This window comes from Vanellus vanellus, assembly GCF_965231255.1.
Source record: "Vanellus vanellus genome assembly, chromosome: 4".
Lineage (NCBI taxonomy): Eukaryota > Metazoa > Chordata > Aves > Charadriiformes > Charadriidae > Vanellus > Vanellus vanellus.
The window spans coordinates 25402661-25426620 of NC_138909.1; the positions used below are offsets into that span (position 1 = coordinate 25402661).

The 23960-nt window shown below is 45.4% G+C and overlaps 2 protein-coding genes across 2 annotated transcripts; one reads left to right on the plus strand and one right to left on the minus strand.

Moving 5' to 3' along the window:
* Positions 1 to 29: 29 nt before the first annotated feature.
* Positions 30 to 13997, minus strand: HGSNAT (heparan-alpha-glucosaminide N-acetyltransferase; the record flags this gene model as incomplete). The annotated part of the gene is made up of 17 exons (XM_082482679.1): positions 30 to 1278; positions 2273 to 2385; positions 2523 to 2593; positions 2700 to 2777; positions 3734 to 3820; positions 3969 to 4095; positions 4686 to 4807; positions 5502 to 5617; positions 5986 to 6146; positions 7056 to 7086; positions 7714 to 7790; positions 8264 to 8370; positions 10980 to 11049; positions 11687 to 11756; positions 12687 to 12808; positions 13319 to 13458; positions 13758 to 13997. The coding sequence occupies 17 exons, from the start codon at positions 13995 to 13997 to the stop codon at positions 1097 to 1099; spliced, it is 1914 nt and encodes a 637-aa protein (XP_082338805.1). The 3' UTR covers positions 30 to 1096.
* Positions 13998 to 14349: 352 nt separating this feature from the next.
* Positions 14350 to 16551, plus strand: POMK (protein O-mannose kinase). Its single transcript, XM_082482549.1, has 2 exons — positions 14350 to 14644; positions 15171 to 16551. Exons 1-2 carry the CDS (start codon positions 14357 to 14359, stop codon positions 15942 to 15944), a joined length of 1062 nt encoding a protein of 353 aa, XP_082338675.1. The 5' UTR covers positions 14350 to 14356; the 3' UTR covers positions 15945 to 16551.
* Positions 16552 to 23960: the final 7409 nt, after the last annotated feature.

The following is a 23960-nucleotide window of genomic DNA, read 5'->3' on the forward strand; positions in this document are numbered from 1 at the left end:
GTCTTTATACATACACAGAGAACACAACAGGGTATTCAGGCTTTTTATTAGCACTAGTTTGGAAATCACAGCATGAGTGAATTTCCCGAGTTTCCCAAAACTATTAATGGGTCTGCTGTCTCTTCCTTTCTGGCTGAATTCTACCTGTATTGCTGGTTTTCAGATTCAGGGCCCTTATGTAAATCCATTTATAAAGAGGATTGCTTTGATCAAACTTTGGTAATATCCAAGTGATTATACAAACTCAATAGGAATTGGCCTTTCTGCACTCTTAAAAGTGCAGCACATGAAACCTGGACCTTATCCGTGCTAGAAGTATGTAACACAAAGGCCCAAAACATGCACAGACAGGCTGCTAAACCTGTAGCAGCAGCGTGCCGATTAATAAGAAGAGATCTTTGGTAGTAGGCTTTAGGAGGATCCTAAACATAAGACCAAATTGGAAGAACACAATGAAGAACAATCTGTTGAGTCCCCACTTTCTGTAGCACACTGTAGCACAGAGGTGCCCCTGAGCTTTCCCAGACAGTCACCGCACCGCTGACCCAAGTGCAGGGCTGAGGATGCTGCCAGTGCTCCAGAGTCAAAAAGATGGCTAAGTTAAATGTGTGCCAGTAGCTGGTGTGGCGCAGGCGTGCAGCAGGTGCCAAGGGTATATACAAACCCCAGACCACATGAGTTACGGGGTGCCTTGTCAGATGCAACAACTGTTACCACAGTCCCATTCTGATAACCCCTTGCAGTCACCACCCAGATCCCTTGCAGTTCCTTTTGGAAGCACCATCAGGCTGTCTTTGACTGCCCAACTGTTACAATATATTCAGTTTCTCTATACGAAGGAGGGAGATCAATAAAATATTTACAAAATACAGAAAACAGAGAGCAACTACAGCAGACTAGTAAGTTTTTGCTAAATATGAAAATACTGTCCCTTAAGTCACATAAAAGTCTTGATGACAACTTCCATGGCACTGTAAACTTGAACTAGTATCCCTTTTTAGTAATACAGCCTGGCACATGTAGCAATATTTAGGCAAATCCACCTTATGCACTTGCCCCATCAGAATCCAGGCCTGCTACACCCTGACCACCTCTATCAGATTTTCCAGAATATCCTTCTCCTGTAAAGTAAATACGATATTATGACCCAAAGAGTTGTTGCAGTGAGGTTTTGAGTCAGATGCTCTGCGTGAGATTGACTGTCTTGCATCTTCCACTTAAAAGGGAAATAGTTTTCAAACACTTCGTGTCCAATGTAGACCAGGATTGAGTTCATTCCTGAAAGTAAGCACAGGTCATACCATCTGAAAGAGCAGGTATGACAGAGTGGCACCAAGACAACAACAGCTAATCACAGCAGCTAATATTACGTGCCCCAAAGATGCTACACACGTGTGTTTTCAAATACAGTCTGAGGGGTTCTCTCCCCTAAAATGTTTATTGAAAAGAAATACAGGCAACCTATCTGCTAAATTGAGAATACAACCGAATCAGTAATCTGCAATTTTATTGACAAGGAGAATAACCATAGTTACTGTCTTCAGGCTGGCTGAGTGCCAACTTATTTGGTCAGATCTGTTGCCTTTACAAACAAATGCTGACTGCGCTTCAAGGCTATGGGATTTATGGTAGGAGATATGATACCATGCTGTCACCCGACCCATCTTCCTGTCCAGACACCAGACACCAAAGCTGCGGAAAGGTTCCCTCTGCTGTGGGTTTGCGTTCTGTACTCAGATGTTTGTCAAGAACCCAGTGTGGTTAAAACCACAGTGGTATGCTTTGGGAGACTGGCTTATCTAAAAACACAGAGACAGAACCTACACAGCTGCCCAGGGGATTTCGTCTTCCACATCTTCAGAAGTGGTATTAACTCTGTTGACAGCCCTTTGAGTTTCCCATTAGGTTACCCAAGTCTCAGCAGTTCTTTCCAAAACCAACTATGAACCAGCTGTGGTATTTTGTTTGGTATTAGGTAGCTGTTCCCTGGGACCTTAACTCGAGACCAAACTGAGAATGGTCATTGGGCAATAGCAGCTTCCAGCCCTCGTTTAAAGACCTGACAGTCCCTCTTGCCTAAATACCTGGTCTCGAGTGTCCCAGTTCTATGCAAAGATTCAGCTCAAGTTAATCATTCTGTCGCCCTCCAGGTTATTACCTCATTCTAAATCCCAACTCTTTTACAGACAAGGGAAGTGCAGAAAACATAAAAGGATAATATCAGTGCAGAAAGAATTGGAAGGAGTATGTTTCCTGCTGTGATTTTACTGACCTGGATAGAAAAATGGAGCACCCGACCACAGTCTCTTGACATCCACGAGATAATATATCAGTGTTAAGAGGATGAAGGCAAAGCAGCTCATGGTTGTCACATACGATATTGACCTACACACATTTTCAGTAGAAAGATTATTTAGAGATCTATGTGATACAGACATCTCAATATAAGAAAGGTAAAACATTCTCCAAGGTAAAATAGTACTTTAACAAAATCATAATAAAAGTTGTATCTCTCTGCTTACCATAAGTTCTTGTTTATGGGAATAAACCCTTCTTCTTTAGAACATTTCGTCAAGATAGCAGAAATAATGCCCTGAAATAGAAAGTTGCTAAAGCTTATATAATCACTGCAACCTGTTCCAGAAATACTAAAATAAAAATACATGTCTATTGAAGAGCTACATAACTATGTGACTTACCATTACTATGCTCCATATGACAAACCGACTTATAATTTGTTTGTGCTGGTCTTTGTAGAACAAGATAATTTTTCCGGCCTAATATAAAAAGAACATAAAAAATGAATTAAAGCTCATAAATGTAACTATGTTTCAAGAGCCAGATATATTTACCACTGGCTACCTGGGCTAAGACAGAGAACATGAACAGCATTTATAACAACTAAGTGGCTGAAAGGCTCCGAATGGGAACTGTTTGCAAAGAATGGACACAGATGGGGAAAATATGTAAATGCAACCCACTCAGCAGTAGAGGTGCATCTTTTCTCCCTTCCCTACTATGTTAACACTGAGGAAGGGGACAAGCAACTTCCTTAGGTTAACACAATGTGACTTGAGCTCCATCCCCCTTAGCAAGGATTGCACGAAGGAACAACGCCACATTGACTCCCCAGCCAGCCCCAACAGCTTCTCCACCGCGCTACCTCACACCCTGACCTGCTCGGAGCACACGCTGCTTTTCAGGTACCACTAAGAAATGTGTCATGATCACTCATTCCTCAGTGTTACAGTTCTGTTCCAATCTCTGCCCTACAGAGATTCCCAAGACGGCTAACACTGCATGTCAAGCAGAAAATTAGCAACAGGGAACATGTACAGCTACAACTTTTAAAACCGTATGTTTAAAATGAAGCTGTGAAGTCTATGCGTCTCTTGGCCCTATTTTCCAACAAGCAGAGCCAGCCTACTCCCAGCGTAAGCCCAACCTTAAAATAAGCAAAGGAAGTTCCCGGGTGGATATTTTGCAAACTTCTTGTGTCCATCCCTTACAAAAACTGAGAAAAAGTCTTGGTTTATCTAATGCAAGCTACTGCCAGGTTAAATTCCACTTCTCTGACACTCGCCTCAGGCTAAGTCAGCCTGAAAGCATTGCTCTGGAAAAGGTTTTGTTAGAACCAGTCTCAGCCTTAAATAAAGAAACCAAGTTACCTCCCCACTTCCAAGATTCCTTCAAGCTTCCCATTATATCAAACAGTCAGAAAGAAAAGAGGTACCTGCAGTCCCAGAAATGCCATAAAAATGGTATTTATGGTCCCCAGGATACCTTCAGGATCATATGGCATCGTTGTTTGGTACGTCACCTTAGAAAGAAAATAGTTGTTACAGGGCCCCTGAGCAACCAGTCTCCTGTCTGTTCCATCCCCTTGCATCTATCATTCCCAAGCCCCTCCTGACAACTATGTTCAGTGCTCGCCTGCGGCTTCGTCCTACAAACCAAAAGCTACTTACACTTGAAGAGGGGTGCTGATATATATGCTTTTCTCCAAGAAGCAAACGATCAATGTAACCAGCTGCTCCTCCAGTGCAGTTGGGATAGTTTCCAAAGTCTCCAATGCCCCCAGGACCAAGATAGCCCCTGGGACAGAAGCAAACAGGTTATGGCACAAAGTGTTCGTATACTCCACCTGAATATCTGGTCCACTGGCCCAGCACACTAAATGCCCGATGTTCTCTGGGGCCAGAGGCACACAGTGAAACACAGGTCCTACATAACAGCTGGCTGGTGGCCTGTTTTGATCATCACAGTGCCATAAGCAGGTCATGATGGGACAGGCAGTATCAGGAGCCTACAGCAATGCTTCTGTTCAGCCCCGGCTACCCAGCTGGGTGTTCCGCTTGCTGTGCAGGTGCTGACCCTTTAAAGGGGCAAAGATTAGAGACAGGGATGACATTGCAATGATCATGTATCGCCATACACAGACCTCAGGGAGATTTTAATTTTCTTCTTTAGATAGAAAGGAACAATGATGTCACCTTTGTAACACCTGGTACTTTACTACCAAGGTAAAGAAAGTTTTTTCACATGATGAATACTTCCCTTAACCCCACAGGCCTAAAAGCTTTCCTCTTCATTCTTTCCCTATAGCTAATAAAATATATTTTCTACTCAGTAGAAGGAAAACAACCTGATGCCCCATAGAAGGTAGTCTGAGTGCACGGTCTTACCTGGGACAACCTGGCACTGGTAACAAAAAGGTCAGGCAGAGCCAAATCACTTCTAACATCAGAATGAAAATCCACTGTGGCCAGTAGGGGAGAATATCCTGCAGAGCAGGACATGGCATCTCCTGCATGAGATGGAGGGAGGGGGATATTAGCTGGCAAATAAAAAACATGCCCTTGGGGACATCCTGTACTTCCTGGCAGGCAGTCCCCCAGATACAAGAGGGAGCTGTTGTCGTTAAAAATGGGTTCCATCTTCACAAACTATTTCCCGGCACTTGGTTACTTGGGGGGGGGGGGGGAGGGGGGGAGAAGCACACCAAAACAAAAGCCCCCAATGTTTTTTAACTTGGAAATGTCAAAAGGAATTTTGATTCATGAGTAGAACAAAAGCCTTTTGGGAAAACAGACTCCAGAAGGGCCAAAAAGCAGTATTACTTTCCCCTGCTGAGAAAAAACACTGCCAAAACTAACCGGACAAAGCACACAGGCTGCAGGACTCAGCACAGAGATGCCTGTCCCTGGGGTGCCTTGGTGGTGGAAAGTCATCAGAAGTGCCTCGGAATGCCTGCTTCTAAGGACCATCTGAATGGATTGGCAAAATCCTCAAATACAGCAATACTAGACATGATAAATTGTAGACTGGGACACTGAAGCGTGCACGTTCCCCAAAATTTTTGCCAGGTCACACTGCACTACACATCAGCTAAGATGCTACATGTTTTGTCATCATTTCTCATGCGTTCTTTGTGCCCAAACAAGAGCAAAAGCTTCCAAACCCTGCTCTAGTATCACTTGTCATCTCCCCATGTAACTCACCAAGGTCCCGCTCTCAGCCGCAGCTCTTGTGAACAGGAGTTCGAGAGCAGCAACCACCAGGTACGTGAATCCCAGCCTCTGGAGCACCCCAGGAATACGAAGATTATCCCAGGACACTGGAAAACATGCAAGCAATGTGGAAGAGAAGACATGAGCTCTTCTGTAAATATGAAAGCTACCCTTCTCCAGGGAGAGATGAGACTCACTGCACTTGCAGGTACAGGGACACCTCCGCTCTGCCACCCCACTTTCTGTAAATCATAGCCCTGGGAAAGTCGCCACTAGGATGATAAACAGTGGTCAGCACAGGGGACAGAGAGAATTGCGTCAGTGCAGAACTGAACCGCAGTCTACACCATACCATCAACCTGCCCCCATGCAGCTGGTGAGTAGAGCAAGGCTGACACTGCTTTCTCAACAGTCCAGTCAAGGAGGCAGGAACAACAGTTGCAGAAATACAAGGAAGAGAGCAAGTTCCACTCACACGGTCCAAGGCAGTAATTGGGATTCACAACTATGATTCCCAGCAGGATAAGCAGAAAACTCCTCCAGAGGATTTTCCCGAGCACCTTCCGCTTGGAACTTCCCCACTTCAGCATGGAGCTTAATGACAATGATATCGATGTCCCCATGATGAACACGAACCTGGAGAACAGAGCAGATGGGAAACAGGGCTGACAGATGTCTCATCACACATGTGCCTGACAGCAAACGCTAAAGCTAACACAGTAGCCTGCATTGGCCCAACAGCAATGCATGCATTAAGTGAAACTGGACAACTTTATTTCTTGTGATTGCTAGGAATTCGCAGACAACTCATTTTGCACTATGGGACCTTTCTAGCTCTTTCAGTGGTTAGTTGAGGCAATAAAGTTCAGGGAAGTAATTGCATTCAGGTCTTTTTTACAGCAATACATATGCCACCAAAAAATTCCATTACCCACAATTAAATTAGCATCTTCAGAGCAGTAAAACACAAGCTGCAAATCTACAATTCAAATTCAGAACTGACCCACTTCTCCCCTCTGGATTAGGTTCACAGTCCAAGCCCAGCTCCCATTTCCAAGAGGAACCACAACTGGTGTGTATTTTAGAGAAGCATGCTAGGGGCAGATGGGGTAATTGCTTCCCCATAAAACCATTCTCTAGTTATAGAGAGATTAGCTTAATCCCAAATTCCCTTGGCTATTTTATCTCTGGATACACATCAGTCCAGCTCTGAATCTTGCCAGGTTGACCACCTTCAGCACAGTAGCGTGGCAATATGCTCCTCAGGGATACTGCACTTCCACTGGCAGGGTAACCCTGGGCCTCCCACTGACATTATCTGAGGGGAAGAAGGAGGATGGGGAGCGGCCAAAAGCACTTAGCTCTTCTACTAGTTCGTAAGGATGATGCTGCTATCGGGAGGGGCAGATTCCTATCAATCATTTAACACAAATTGACACCTCCAAATACATTTCCACATGGAGGCAAGGTGTACACAATGTTCTCTTCACAATGCTTAACATATAGAATCACTTGACACAAGAACTATTCTTCAGGAAGACTTACCATGGAAACACCAGATCTGCAACTGTTAATCCTACAGAGAAATAGGAAGGAACACATTATTTACCTCGAATCATCCCTAAATTTTAACAATGTTATTGTTAAGTTTCCAGAGGAATTGCAGGCTGCTTGTAATTATTTGATGCCCCAAAATCTAACACACATTATAAACAAAACTTACAAAGAGCTAATCATCTTGCTTCACTGCTTTTACCATTCTTCAAAAATAGGGTCAGAACTGATTACTGTGTCTTGGGAAAGATTTCACGGATGGGATCCTTGCTATTCTCCACTAGGGCAGCACAACACCCGACCCCTCCCCCATCATCTTGCCAATCAAAGCATGTTTGTACAGCATCAAGCACCATCAGCTTGAATGTGATCATTAACCAACACAGAAAAGTCAAATACATGAACCTGTGTCAAAAATGAAAAGGTTACACACAGATTGTGATCTGAAACCATCCCGTCACTGTGTGATGAGCAGGACTATACACTGCTTTGCCCATTAACCTAACAGGCCAGATACCCTGCTGAGGCAAACTGGCACAGCGTCCCAGCCTTCAGCTGAGCAACAGCTCACTGCAGCAGCTGCAGTACTAACCATATCTAGATACTGCTGCAGTTAAACCCCAGATTAACTGTCTCAATTGTACTTTACCATTCCAACTCTCATGTTTGAAGAACCAGTATTTTCCTCCTCCGTAGTTAACAAACACCATAATTATAAGAGAGAGCCTAAAAAAAACCCAACAAAAACACACACAAAGTAGCACATGTCGATGAAATATATATGTATGAACACACAGTTAATATTTAACCCCATTAAAACATTTTTAACTGTGAGATTTAGATTATTTTATTTTTAAAACAAGATTATGGACAAAATTTCCAGCTTTGCCAACCAGGAAGCAGCATTCCAAAGATCATGTGTGGCGGTGAACCAAAGTAAGCTCCTTCACATAGCGTTTTCGCACTGAACATATGTTGTTCTTTTCCACCCTCTGCCACAACTTTAATGTTTCCTCAAACTAGATCAACTGCAAAATGTTTCAGAAAATACAAGAATTAAAACCTTGATTATCTTCCAAGTTAAACAGACCCCCTTGAACTGTTCATCTGCTATCTATTTCCATACACTTGTCAAACCGCTATTGGAAAAATTTCATTCCCCTTGGAAGAGCTGCTTTTGAGCAAGGTCTTATGCTTACCCTCGGAAGGTGTCCAGGGAACGCAGCCGCTGCCGAGAGGTTGTGCTCCACAAACGCCTGGTGGAATCACTGCTAACGGAGTCTGTTGTGTTCGGGGACCCAAGCTCCTTCAGGAAAAAAACAGACAGACAAAGGGCAAGTCAGCAGCTGCATCAGCTGCCTAGGGAACAGAGGTCAGCAAACTGCAAACTTTCACATACTGTGTGTGTCTTTGTTCTCCCCATCTTCCTCTTCCTTTTGTTTCCCCACTTGCTACTCAGAACCCATTCATGGCTCCACCATATTGCAGTAATATTTGCAGATGTTCCACACTACACCTTTGACCAGGGTGAAAACAACCATGCAGTGAAAAGAGGCTGTATTTGAGACTCATGAGAGTTGGGTCCAGTCCAAATCAGCCACAGACTTGCTGTCACTGTGAGTACTACTTTACAACAGAGCTGAGCAGATCCAGTTGCTGACTCTCAGAGTCCATCCCATCCCATCAGCACTTGTCTGACACCACAGAGAGACTGTTTAGAGAGCTAAACCAGCAGATAGTCCATTTAAATGCGGGAAAGGCTTCTTTCTAGTCAAGTTCCCTAAATCCCTCTGATCAGCCCCAGTGACAGCATAAAGAAGCAGACATTGCTGTAACACAGCTATGGAGATGAACAACTACAGGAATTGTTGCAGAGCTCTGCAAGTCTTTTTCTAGACAGGTTTGGACCTCCTAGATGTGAAGCCCAGATTGTGACAATCTATCTACATTCTAGTATAAAACATGGCTCACACTGAAATGCCAGCTCTAGGGCTGCCAGAAAAATTTTGATTTAAGAGTAGGTCCTGCTAAACTTCCTACTGAGCTGGAAGCAGACACGAAAGCTGGCATTTCTTTCCTTCCCATACATTGTCTATGTCAGAGGGGACAGTATTTTCACCAACACATTTGCTTCAAGGGAACTAAAGAGGGTTCAAAGCTGTATGGTTGGGACAAGTCTATGGGCCCTGATGGGATGCACCCAAGTGCTGAGGGAGCTGGCAGAGGTCATTGCTGGGCCACTCTCCACCATCTTTGAAAGGTCCTAGAGAACAGGTGAGGTGCCTGAGGACTGGAGGAAAGCCAATGTCACTCTGGTCTTCAAAAAGGGCAAGAAGGAGGACCCAGGGAACTACAGGCCAGTCAGCCTCACCTCCATCCCTGGAAAGATGATGGAACAGCTTGTTCTGGGCATCATCTCAAGGCATGTGGAGGAAGAGAAGGCTATCAGAAGTACTCAGCATGGATTCACCAAGGGGAAATCATGCCTGACTAATCTGATAGCCTTCTATGATGGTGTGACTGGATGGACAGATGAGGGAAGAGCGGTAGATGTGGTCTACCTTGACTTCAGCAAGACGTTCGACACGGTCTCCCACAGCATCCTCATAGGGAAGCTTAGGAAGAGTGGGTTAGATGAATGGACAGTAAGGTGGATAGAAAACTGGTTGCAAGACAGAGCTCAGAGGGTTGTGGTTAGGGGCGCAGAGTCTAGTTGGAGGTCAGTGATGAGTGGTGTTCCCCAGGGGTCAGTACTGGGTCCAGTCCTGTTCAATATACGACTTGGATGAGGGGATAGAGTGCACCCTCAGCAAGTTTGCTCATGATACAAAGCTGGGAGGGGTGGCTGACACACCAGAAGGCTGTGCTGCCATACAGAGAGACCTGGACAGGCTGGAGAGTTGGGCAGAGAACAATCTTATGAAATTCAATAAGGGCAAGTGTAGGGTGCTGCACCTGGGGAGGAATAACCCCATGCAGCAGTACAGGTTGGGGGCTGAGCTGCTGGAGAGCAGCTCTGTAGAAAGAGATCTGGGAGTCCTGGTGGACAACAGGATGACCATGAGCCAGCAATGTGCCCTTGTGGCCAAGAAGGCCAATGGCATCCTGGGGTGCATCAAGAAGAGTGTGGCCAGTAGGTCAAGGGAGGTCATCCTCCCCCTCTATTCTGCCTTGGTGAGGCCGCACCTGGAGTACTGTGTCCAGTTCTGGGCTCCCCAGCTCAAGAAGGATAGGGAACTGCTGGAGAGGGTGCAGCATAGGGCTACCAAGATGATTAGGGGACTGGAACACCTCTCTTATGAAGAAAGACTGAGGGAATTGGGTCTCTTTAGTCTGGAAAAAAGACGGTTGAGGGGGGACCTCATCCATGCTTATAAATACTTAAAGGGTGGGTGCCAGGAGGATGGGGCCAGGCTCTTTTCGGTGGTGCCCAGTGACAGGACAAGAGGTAACGGGCACAAACTTGAGTATAGGAAGTTCCACCTAAACATGAGGAGGAACTTCTTTACCTTGAGGGTGGTAGAGCACTGGAACAGGCTGCCCAGGAAGGTGGTGGAGTCTCCACCTCTGGAGACATTCAAAACCCGCCTGGATGCGTTCCTGTGCAACCTGCTCTAAGGTGTCCCTGCTCTGGCAGGGGGGTTGGACTAGATGATCTCCAGAGGTCCCTTCCAACCCTATGATTCTATGACTTGCAAGAGCTCTACTGGGAATCCACTAAACTTGCATCAGAACCTAGTCTAGCACTCCCCATTGACATAAAACTGCCTGTCTGACATCAATACAAGATTTGCCAAGGGGAACATATACATGGGGAAGATGATTAGTAACAGGTCCCCAGATGACCAGATAGTGCATGTTCCTCAGAGATAAAAACACTACAAAATGCAAATTAAAGGTACTGTGGTCACTCACAGAATTAATCAGACGATCAGTTTCTCTGGGGTTCAGTTTCTTGTAAACCCAGTTTCTGACTGGATCAATTCTGAAAATTAGTAAGAGTTTAAAACACAAAACAAAACAAGAAGTACTTTATGGCCAGTTTCATCTTAATATCCACTATTTAGCAGCATAAATCAAAAGTTAGGACAGTCTCTATTTCTGTTTTCCCAGGTCACACGCATAATAGTGAGATTCAGCCAGGACCTGGAACCTCAGTTAAGTTCAGCTATGTAATTACACTGCCACAAGCTCAGGTTTGAGGGCTTTATCTTGGGTTGTTTATAGGCAGGGATGACCCACGTCATTCAGTACACAGGATGGAAGACTGCATATGCTACACATGCGTAGGTGCTGATTCAGGGCTAGACCGAGGAACAAGTCATGCGAGGGTGAGGTGGCGTGTGTGCAAGCTTACGGCGAACATCAGCTGCTTTGCAGTAACCACTCCACACACAAGCTAACAAGGCTGCAATATAGCCCTCAAGGGAAATTGACTTACTCTGTATTTATTATCATATGGACAGCTACCACAGCGTAACTTGTACATGGCAACCTGATAACAGGACTGATTTACAAGCAGGGCTACAGTGGGACTCTGAAGCACTACCACACTACGACACATGTTTTTAAATGCAGCCCCCCTTCATGTGTGAGGAGCTATTACAATACTGTTCACTTACCTCATAAAAAGGTGCCCGACAATCAGGATAGCAAGGATCCCCATGTAAACCAGGAAAGCAAAGAGAATAGCTACATGAAAGAGAGAAGAACGCAACTCTATAAATGATCTAACAAAACAATTCAGCAGCCTGGGCTTGCCCAAGCATGACACAAACATGACAAAAAGCCCGACCCACCATTCACGACACCACCTTCTCCATGCAATACATATCCCCAGCCTAAGTCTCAGAGAAAAAACAAGCAACAACAAAATAACCCAAACCAAAAGCAGGCTAGTTTCAAAGTGCAGCTCAGTGACTGCATATCTCAGCATAAAAGAGGCAAAATAAAACTGCACTGCATCACAAGGCAATGGTGCCATACGTTCTGCGGAAGAAACTAAAGGTTTAGAAACAGCCTCAACATGAAGAAGACAGGGGAGAGGGTAATAGAGTTCGTGTGCATAGAGATTTTTTCTTTACAGCTGGAAAACTGGAAGGACTGAAGAATAACCTAATGTAAAGGAAAAGAACAGGAGAGACATAGATCAGAGTTTGAAACAGCACTGGAAAAGAGATAAACAAAAAGCAAGACGTGAGTTTTAAAATTAAAAGTGCAACAAAAATGCAAACGCTGTATGAATTGTTTCCCATTTTGTGAGAGAAGCAAGACAGAGGGAAGAAGAGGGAGGATTCTGTGTACATACATAAACATGCAGGGAAACAGGAACTAACTATGAAAAGATCTCCCTCTGAACACATACCCACTGATTTTTCTGGGCTAATCCCTGATGCAAAAACATTGTGGTCATACAGTATACCATGTGAAGAGGCCTGATCCTGGTCAGGGCCTCAAGATGGGTGTATAAAACATAAGGAGGTAAGATGCTGAGAGAGGAGGAGCAAGCCCATGACACATCTTCAGCACAGCATGAGTGACTGCACAGGCTTTTTAGGAAGTTGGTTTTGCTGGGAGACATGCAAATTGTAGAATGGAAGGGGAAAACAGAGCATTACATACGGAGGTAGCTGTTGATAGGGCCTTCATTGATGACTAGGTCACAAGAAACAGTTTTGGTGCTTGTACTTAGGGCCTTTACCACAAGGGAATAATTGCCAAACTCTCCAAAATGATACTGAATCCTGCAAAGGATAAAGGAAACGAAACTTGCTGAGCCATCACCACTACATGCAGGTACCACAGCAGCATTTGGGGGGCCGTAAGCCTTAATGCTTGTAGGAAAGGCAAGCTGAAAACTTGGCCTAACAGCATGATTTAGCAAGGGGCTGCTTGGCTCTGCCTTTGCCAAGCATTACCCTCCCCTAGCCCAACACATCTGCTTTACCACACATGCACTGCCTCCTACATCACCTGTCTGCTTGAACTACAGCCTCTCTGCAAGAGAAACCAGGCGTTTGCACATGCTGGCTCAACGCATAACATTTCAGCTCCTGCTTGTGCCTAGATCCTTTCAGCACAATTACAACGTCTGCCACAGTTACAGCAGTGGGGGGAAGACTGAACTCTAGGTCTAAATAGTCAGGAAAAAGGAGGTGATGAGCAGGCAATAAATAAGCACGTGGCTTCAAGAAAAAAAAAAAAAAAAAAAAGGATAGAGCTATCCAGGTGTTCCCTGGGGCTGGGCCACGTACTTGCAGAACTCTGTGTCACCCACAGAGCTGTTGAGCAGCAGGGTGAGTGGATGCTGGGTATCAACCATCACCGCTGCTGTGCCCGGTTTTCTCAGGCTCCCGTTGCTTGGTGGGACGAACGCCAGGAGCTGATACAAGCACTGTGGAAGAAGATGGTGAAGGGAACTCATCAGGTGCCAAAGGAGAGCGAAGGGGGGGTGGGGGGCTGCTTTGCAACAGCGGCAAAGGAAACACAAGGGACGATGCGCAGGGACTGAAGCAGCTCCCGCCGCGGGGCTTCCCAGGAAGGTTAAACCGAAGCGAAGCAACACGACGAAGCCGCGGGGAGACGCCAGAAAAGCGAAGCGGCCCCGCCGAGGGCCGGGGCAGGGCTGTCAACAGCGGAGGCCGGGGGGTGACACACACCCGGTACAACCCCTCCGCCGCTCCCTCCGCTCACCTGGTGGCAGGCGCCGGAGAGGGCGGCGAGGCGGAGGCCCTGCGCCGGCAGTTCGTTGCGGACGAGCAGCAGGGCCTGGTCCATCCGCCCCGAGGGGCGCCGCTCCGCCGCCCCCCCGCGGGGCCCGGGCCCGCTCCCCTCCGGCGAGGCTTCCCCGTGCGGCTGGGTGAGGCCGGGCGCCATCAGCAGGGCGCCCAGCGCCGCCGCCACCGCCGCCACCAGCCCCGCCGCCGCCGCCATGTCGCTGCGCTCCGCCCCGGGGCGGCGCCGCCACCGCCCTGCGCCGCCGGTCCTCCCACCCCACCCCCCGCCACGGCTGCTGTGTTTTCCGGGGTCAACCGGGGCGGCCAGCAGCCCGGGCCCTCCCGCTTGGCAAGCCGGGAGGATGAACAGCGAGGCCAACGTCGAGCTTGAAGCCGCTTTTAACATACACCGCTGCCACGCGTGGCCTTTCTCGTAGGCTGCAGGCTCAGGACGGCGGTGTCTGCAAGGCAGCTGTGGAGCCTGCAATGAAAAAGCCCCGCAGAGGTTCGTCCCCCGGCTGGGAAGAGGGTCCTGCTTAGCCTCCGGCTGTCACGGAGAATGCAGAAGGCACGGCCATGGAAAAGAAACCACACTTCGTTAGGAGGGAGTTCCCTCCCAGGGATGTATCGCCCGTCTCCTGTGTGTTACTGCTTGCAGCCATCCTGCTCCTTAATGCCCTGCTCTACCTGTACCTCAACACGTTTTACACCTCTTCGGGACGCGCTGAAGCAGACCCCAGCCTCTGCCCTTACGGGTACTTCAAACTGGGAGCGGTGAAGAATTGCTCCCCGTGGCTCTCCTGCGAAGCCATAAATAGGGAAGTCAGGAAACTCAAGTGTGTGGGTGAAGGTGCTGTGAAAAAGGTGAGTTTGGTTTTCCTTTCCTCTCTCCTGTGGATAAAGAACTTTCACTGTTCACCGCCTAATTAATGCCCATACTGCTGTTATAATTATCCTTGCAGCAGGTAATTACTGTAGACATCCAGGGGCATGTGGCTACTGATGAGGTGCACAGAACGGGCAGGAGAACCTGACAGGAGCCATGGGCCACCTCCCTGACACCGAGGGACATCCAGCTACACAAGCAAAATCACAGAGATCAGTGAAGCGCTTGTGGAGCGTGGTACATTTGTGGCACGACTGGTTGGGTGGTATAAAATAATTTGTCTGCATTGCCCATTCCAAAGAAAACTTAAGAAGTCACTATCTAATTATGACATCGGTAAGGGCTTGCTGTGACAGGTACATGGCCCTACCTAAAAGCTTGACTGTGCCTGGTGACTGCAATTTGCACTTGTGACTAAGCAGTGACTTGGAGATCAGCGGCAGCTGGTGCAGTTGGTGGAAGAAGGCTCTCCACATGTCTTACATGTCTCTTGTGTGTTCTCAGGTCTTCCTTTCTGAGTGGAAGGAAAACAAAGTGGTCCTCTCACAGCTCACCAACTCAGAGCTGAAGGAGGACTTTCTCCATGGACTGAAGATGCTGAAAGCACTTCAAAGCAAGCACGTTGTCCGGCTGCTTGGCTACTGTGAGCAGCAGTTCACAATCCTCACCGAGTACCATCCCCTTGGCTCCCTGAGGGGCCTGAATGAAACTCTCCACATTCCCAAGTACAAGGGCATGAACACCTGGCATCGCAGGCTGATGCTTGCTATGGACTACGTGACCATCATTCGGTACCTGCACAGCAGCCCTCTGGGCACCTTAGTGATGTGTGACTCGAATGATCTGGACAAGGTCCTCTCTCAGTATCTCCTAACAAGTGACTTTCATGTCCTGGTGAATGATTTGGACGCTTTGCCTCTTGTGAACAGGAGTGCCGGCGTGCTGGTGAAGTGTGGTCATCGGGAGCTCCAGGGCGAGTTTGTAGCTCCTGAGCAGCGTTGGCCCTATGGAGAAGAGGTGCCATTTGAGGATGACCTCATGCCTCCCTATGATGAAAAAACAGACATCTGGAAAATCCCAGATGTCTTCAATTTTTTCTTGGGCCATGTTGAAGGAAGTGACATTGTGCGACTGCATTTGTTTGACATCCATGCAGCATGTAAGAAGAAGGACCCGGCTGAAAGGCCTTCTGCCCAAGAGGTCTTAGACACCTACAGGAAAGTGTTAACTCTGCTTGTTCGGGAGGCGGCCATGCCCGGCACTCGGGAAATGTTATAGTGAATCACGAGACAAACAACATACTGAAGTTGATGCCCTTCCTATTTATTTAGCTTGCCTAAAGGGCAAAATCCCTGTCCCCAAAACTGAGAAGAAAAGAACAACTGAACTTGTACCTTTTGATTTAGAAAAAAAAAATCCAATGCTGGAGCTGTGCAAGCTACCTATTGGCATGTTTAATCTATCATTGGAAGAGAAGGAGGAAAAGAAATGAAACTGTGTGGGTGCGGGGGCAAATTTGTTCCTTAAGAAATAATAAACTTTCTTTTGCAACTTTTACACAAAAACTCCCTTAAAAAATACAGAAAAAGAGTAAAAAAAAAAATTGGTCCACTTAAAGTGATTGGCAGAGGACTGGAGAACAGAGACCATGGCATGTTCCCCACAAGCTTTGCACTGATTCCTGTGGCTTTGGCCTATGTCTTATCCACAAAGCTCTCACCCACTTCCCCATGGAGTAAAAGCAGTGATCACTCAGAAAGGAATACCCCAGTTCACTTCAGATTTTGGTGAACCCCGATGCAAGAGCCCAAACAGCAGCCTCTCCCTGCTGGCTGGGGAATAGGTTGTTTTTGGAGCTGTATGGCCATTGCTCTGTGGGCCCCATATCCCGCAACAGCAAGCAAATGGCCACTTTGTAAGCAAGCAGATGATGCAGATCCCGAAGAGACTGCTTGCAGACATGTGCTCTTGGTTTTCAAGCCTTTGCCCTGTGGTAGCCTCAGTTGGGCTTTTTGGAGATGAAGCTGTGAAACAGTTCATCCTGCTGATCCTCATCTTCATCATCATGCTCTTTTTTAATCCATAGAAACCCTGAGCACTTTGGAAGAGAGCTGAAGCATTTATTTTTTCATTCACTTACTTACCCTGGCTAAGTCATCATGACTTGATAGAAGGAGGGAGAACAAGGAACTGAAATGTGACTTCCTTCCACAGCAATGAGCTTTAAACCTGAGCTTTGGAAAATAAAACCCCTATATTCAGAGCGTACAATGTTATTGGGTCTGAATTCAAAGCCCATTAAGCATAAAGAAAGGCTGCTTTTTCATTCAGTGTGTTTAGGAGAAAGCTTTTGGTACCTACGTGGATGTTAACAGCCTGGTACCAACTGCTGGAGATGAAGAATAATGATGCCTTAATCCAGCAGTAGGCTCTGTTTGGTGGGATTGGGATGAACTTGTTCTCTCAGTGAAAAAAACAGGAATAGTATGAATGAGACATATGGACTCTACCATTACGCACCTGAGGACTTTATGTTCTGTGGACTAAATCTTTGAAAGACCTAGGGGCCTGAGACAACTTCCATGTTTTGACTTGAGAGGTGGTTTGTAAGCAGACAAGTATGTGGTCCTTTCTGCTGAAGAGTTTGGTTCTGTTCTTTGCTGTACTTATATTCCTTTTCACTGTGCTATGACTGCACTAAGAACATGCAGTCAGTTTGTATACATAATGTTCAACTGCACCTGTGTTCTATGGCTACCAAAATTTTATTATAAATGGGAAATCTTTCCTGCAAATGACTAAATTCATACCTGATTTCATACAATGCCAGCAGGAGCCCTTTAAAGACTACTCATTATGGCCTTCCTTTCCCTCTGGTTAGTCTATTTTCTTAAATTAACTGATTTTTGCCATTTTTCACTTGTGCCATCCTTCCTGGCAGCTTTCCTGCTCAGATTGTCAGGAGGCAAAGCTCAGAAATCAGGGTCTCCAAAAGAGAACAATGATTTTGGACTCTTCATGTTTGTTTTGGACTTTGACTCAAAACACCTTAAAGAAGCCTGGGTGAAAAAGAATGCTCCCTCTGTTGTAATTGCATCATCCACCCCATGCACTCTTGAGTTGTTATTATCAGGGTTAGAGTTCTACAGTTCCATCATGAATCCAGGATGTGCAACGGTTGGAAAAGCATCCTGTTACAGCTCCTCAAAGCCAGGGATCAAGATTTGGAGGGCCAAGAGTCAAATCTTTTGCATGTGCCCCCAGCAATAACTTGTTACATCTTGTTAGCCATCATGTATACTTGAAAGAAAAATCAGAATCTGATGGCTGTGAAATAAACATACCATGTGTTTTTATGAGAGTATCAAGGACAGACAAGAAGAACCTGCCAAGGTTCATATGATGGTCTATCTCAGTTAAGACAAGTTTCTGCTTGGATTCTTGCCCTGTTGTGTACTGTTGCACCTTGCAAACAGCCATAATAATTGCACAGAGTGAAAGACAAACTGAGGACAAATTCTGGTTCCAAATAATTATCTTGCCATAGAGATGTCTCTTTCTGTGCCTGGATGATATAGTTACAATTTTTTTTAAGCAAAGGTGTCTCCCTAAACATTCACCCTAAGCATGTCTCTTCCCCATTCCCTGTTCTTCGGCTTGTGTGTTGTCCAGCATTGTATTTCAGCAGGAATAAATTACATTTGTTCTGAATACAGCATTATGGAGCTTCAAAGTTTCTTTTTGGGGATGTTGTTTCCGTCTATGAGGAAACACTAGATGGCAGCATGAAGGTCATCTTAGCGTTAGTTATTAGCAGTTGCAGTCTCTCATGCCCAAACATAGCCAGGATCTGGCCTCCATGGACCCAGTATTTTGCTAGAAAACTTCCATAAACCCCTAAAAGATGTCATTGTCTTTGCCTTAGCAAGTCTGTAGTAACAAGACAGATAGATATATGGGCTGTCTGAAGAGCCACGTATGCCTGTGGAAAGGGCTACCTCCCCTTTAACTTGTCCATGGTATTTGTGGACTTTAACATCCCTTTTAATTTCAGCCTGGTGCAACGTCAACCAAGTTTCAATGTCATCTCCTTCCAGTCTTTCAGTAAAATCAGAGGAGTTTGCACCCTCTCCATCTTTCTGTTCTTCCTCACTAACCCATTCCACAATCTCAAGACTCCATGAATCCCATCCTTCCTGCATTTCCGGCTTCTTTTCCCCTAAAGGGAAGAGGCAAGGCCTCACAGAGAGGGAAAAAGAGGCAGGACAGCCCTACATGCAGTTTTCTCCCCTCTTTCTAATTCTTTCTGTTGGCCATTTCAGTTTTCACCACCAATGACAGCCTTGGATAAACATTCAGGGGCTTTGCTGCCTCAGTACAAGCAGCTCTTCTATGGCTGGTGGAAAACATCAAAGGATGAAGAGCAGGAAGAGGCTTGTTCACAGCTGGAAGCCTGCAAGTCCTTCTCCTCATCCCCTCCCCAGCCAGCTATAGACCAGTGGACATGACCTTCCCTGCCAAGAACACTGCCACAGCTATGCCTAACCTCAACAACAGCTGCTGGTTCTCATCTCAAGCTCAAATCAAGGGCTCCACATTCCCTGTCCTTTCCCACAAAAGATGCTTCTCCTGGGATGGTTATTGCCAGGTTTCCTATTTTATCTCTGTTTTTCCATCCCGAAAGTCCAGCCAAAGAAGCTGCACAAAGATGCAGTCCACACAAGGCGAAGGAATGCTACTGGTGCTCATCTCCTTCAGAAAACTTCAGAGGACCTGGTTCCCCAAACCACCCTAGGTGGTCAGTGACAAGGCAGATATGGTCCCAGTGGTCCCAGGCCTTTCGTTTGCTGCCATCATCAAGTTGAAGGCCTTGGGTCTGGCCCCTTGCCCAGGGAGAGAACAACCCTTTCGCTGAGGTCAGTGATCTGATCCACCTTGCCCTTCCCTTTTGGGCAATGCCTCTTCTGCCATCCCTGCAGCACGCCCACAGCACATCCTGCCCACCCTATCTGACCAGCTAGACAAAGAACCAAAGCAAAGACCATCTCCCAGACTCAAGAAATAGTACCTGGTTCCCAGATTGAATCCCCTGAGACACTGCTGTGCCAGCAGTGGAGGAGACAGGGAGACCTTGGACATGCCAGCTGAGACTGCTGACAGTCTGGCTGTGGGTGCCAACTGTGTCAAGGCACCTGGACCCACTGGTCCCATGCTGTTGCCAAAACAAATTCCCAGTGGATTTCCCAATAAAATTTAGCCCTTACCAGGTAGGTTTGTACCACATGATACTGAATGAAAACAGCCTGTTTCAGAGCAGAGTCCCAGATTCAGTTCAAACCTACTGCTCCTTTCTTTGGAGTCATCCAAAGAATAGCACTGTCGAGGTTATGCTGTTTTCATTTCCAAACTGCCTGCAAGCTTCTAGGTGGCTTAAATCTGATGTAGTGTGTTCCCCTTTCGTGCCATGAGTTTCAGAGTACATCCTAAAGGCACTCCTATAATGCTAAATCATGTACAGGTGAGCAGCCTTTAAAGGAACTCATCTGTATGTTCAACACCATCAGATGTAAAAAGTATTGCATGCATATCTACACCAGCTGCTATGTAGGTAAACGCTGAGGTAATAAAATGGACACAACCTATTTAATTGAACAGGGGGGTTGGGTTTTTTTCTTTTGTTTGGTTGGTTTTTTTTTCTTTTTTGAAGGATACTTTTAAAGTCTGTGTTACTCTGTATTTAATAGAGTGGTAACTATTAAATGTATCAAAAGTTTCAAACACCACACAAACTTTTTGAAATTCTATCACAAGCTCTAAACCAAGATTTTCCTTTATTGCCACATAAACAAAACATCAGATCATTATCTTTGTGTGAAACAGAGGCAGTGCTGTTTGCCAAATATAATTTGTGAGATATTTGGCAGAATTTGCAACTGTAAACCGATTCTATCATTATGACTGTAATGTCTTACCAACAGTCAAGAGACCCTGGGAACAAGAAAAAAGTGGTTATCAAGTTCTTCTAGCATGATATAATGTGTATATTTGTAGAGTTCATCCAAATAAATTATATGCTAGATGGTACTTTTTAAAAAGAAAAAGGATTTTATGGTTTTACTTTAATTGAAATACTGTATACTTGAGATGACCACATGATTTCCAATAATTGTCAGTATGTGTTCTGAAGTCTATAATCCAGTATTTATCAGGATTAAATGGTGAATATATTTACATTACAGTGACATTTATGTCTCAGCGATTTCTGATTCTGTTTAGCTCTGGGTAACTCAAAATCCATTAAAAATTACATATTTATAAAGACACACACACAGATTCTTTGGCCATAATTTTCAAAAGAACGAACTTACCATTAGATTCCAACATTCACATTTTTGGATATGAAGTAAGTGGATTTTCAAAACTGATAATATTCAGTAGCTTTCAGTCAAATTTATAGTAGTTGCTGGATGCTAAGGACTTCTGGAAAGTGAATTCTTTCCTTGTAGAGCTGGAAGACCCTTTTCAGCAATTGTCTTGATAAATCTATTGGACTGAAGTGGGTCCTTCTATCAAGTACATGCTAGAATTCTTTGTGGAATGAACAAAGTTCTCACTTTGGTAAAAGTTGTGATTTTGTTTTTTTCAATTAAATCACACAACTATGTGTTTTTGTCCCCAACAGCTGGTTCCTGTGAGGGGTTGTGTCTTACCCATAGCTGAAACTCCCCAGGCTTATTTGCTACTGTGTAATGTTGAAAATCTAGCCACGAAGCTTGGGTCTCCATTAGCTACATTTTGCCAGAATAACTTATGCCAATACCATATATTATTATTAGTTATTATTTGTTTGGTGCCTGCATGCTTTGGTCACAGGCCAGGATCCTGGAGGTCAGATGCTATACAGGCACAGTACAAAATGACAGTCCTTTGCCTACAAGCAGCTTCAGTGTAAGAAAATAGAAAACAACTCATGTCCTCATGCATTAACAGCATACACAAGCGTTGGTTATCCCATGCCACCTCACCCAAGCTAAAAATAAATATGGTGCATAACCTACACAGACACGTCACACCATTTCTTCTGCACATAACGACAACTGCAAGGCCTGACTTTGCTCTGACCAAATTCAACAGCAGCTTTCATTCCCATTTCTGAAGGTGTTTCAGGAGCCTAAGACTGAAATAAAAGCCCAAGCTATATAAAAGGAAACAACACTGTACCAGGACAAGCTAACCTAGGCTTAAGAGTCAACCAAATCTGGTATTTGAACCAGATTCCTCAAGGAAGTCATGTAGAAGGCCTACACCCCCAGAACTATCATTGCTAAAGGCCAGCAAGTGGGTGATCACCCCTTTTTCTCAGGTTTGCAAGGCTGTCATACACACTGCAGTGCCAGATGTCGTGCTCCTCAACCCAGCCCTGTCCTACACACTGCTTAACATTTGCTAATTTCAGAAGGGTAGGTGGGGTAAGAAAATCTCTCTCTGCCTATCTTCTCAGTTGGGGGCTGGTGGATTATCTGAGCCTTAAATCAAGCATTTAATTAAATCAAACAAATCAGGCACCTGCTAAGTGAGGCAGAGTCTGTTCCTGCGTGCTGGAGGCTGCAGAGAAAACACTGAGACCTGAAGTCATGCTTTGTGGATGCGGGCCCTGGTTTCCTCTGGATGGGAAGCTGGGTGAAGAGTCCTGGGGCATTCCAGCCCCTTCCCAGGTTGTCCAGAGAAGAGCTGCAGGGTTAATATAAAAAGTGCCTTTAGATACAGCTTAAATACAGCTTCTCTACACCCCGTAGAAGGGACCATGATCTCAACTGATGTCTAGAGGTAGTAATGAAATATAAAGAGCACCCAAGTTATTTAAGTTTATTCTTTCCACTTTTCTTCCACAAGTGCGTAACACTTTCTTGTCAGGCCAGTTACCAGAAAAGTTCAACATACTAAAAAAGCAAACAAAAAGCCTCAACTTCACAAGAAACTGTTTAAAATCCCTGTGAAATCATGCTTAATTAAGTGTTTTCTCTCATGTTGCGTAAGTGATAGACTCTTTTTTTTTTCTCTTAGTGGTTTCCACAGTTCTGTGCATGGGTGCCATCCCGATTTAATGACCTAGAATTATGTCTAATTGCTGTTCTACTCTTCTTTCCCACACCATGTGAGGCAAGGAACTTTTCTCATGGTAAGTGCCTTAGCTTTTTATTTTTTTATATTGTCATTTTCACTTATATCCTTTTATACTCTGATCTGAGGCCTCTTAAAATTTATCTCTTCCATAGCATGTTAAGAGAGTGATTTGGCACATCTTGGACTCAGAAAATGGCTCCCCAAAGGATGGTGTCTCCCAGGCTGGTCGGACATTTGGAAAGCGAGTGCCATCAAGCGAGGTGTCTAGACTCCCTTTACTCAGTAAGCCATCAGAGCACTTCCTGGGCACAGGAGGACTCATTCTGAATGTTTGACATAGGTTAGATAAATCATGCACTAAAAATACTTGGGCTTTCCTCTTCCTGTCTTTTAAAGGGTGAAGACAAATAACCGCAACATAAGCACATACCCCAAATATGCGTAAAGCAAAGGGAGATGATCCATATCCATAATGTCTACATTGTAATGGTTCTAGTATCTAAAGGAAGAGAAGGTAAAAGGAAGTATCAGGGCCAGAGGTGGATAGAAAGAAGCAGAAGATAAAGGACAGCACACCTAGCCTATCATGTAGCTCATACATTCCACATCAGGCAGTACAACAAAAAAAGCTTGCATTTGTGTTAGAACATCCTCTGCCTAGTTCATCTGTTCATCATTAATGAACAGATGTTCATCATTAAGCAGTTCAGACAACTTTTCAAGTTTCTAAACCAAAACCACTTGCTCTGCTCCACCTTTTCTGCCAATGCATAATCCCAGAATTGTGCTTTTTGGTATCAGGAGCATATGGACCATAGGAGTAAGTTATGTTACTCAAGCATCTGAATATCCACCAATTCCCATTTTGGCACAAGAAAAAAAAAGGGGGGGGCACGATTTTTCATAAAGTGCTGTTTCTATTTGACAACCTAAAGTGTCAAATTTAGTTCCTATGTGAAAAGTGAAAGCTTGTGACAACCCGAACCTCTTTTTCTCTCGACACCACGCGCCACTGAGCGACGTCCCACATGATTTCGGCGCCACAGAGCGAGCACCAGCCCAGGCAGGCGAAGATGGCTTTCGACTCCGTGCCTGCCGGGCGTTCAGAGCTGCTGAATTCACACCTCCACTGCCCCTCTACCCGCCTGCGCGTTTCCCCTCAGAATCTGG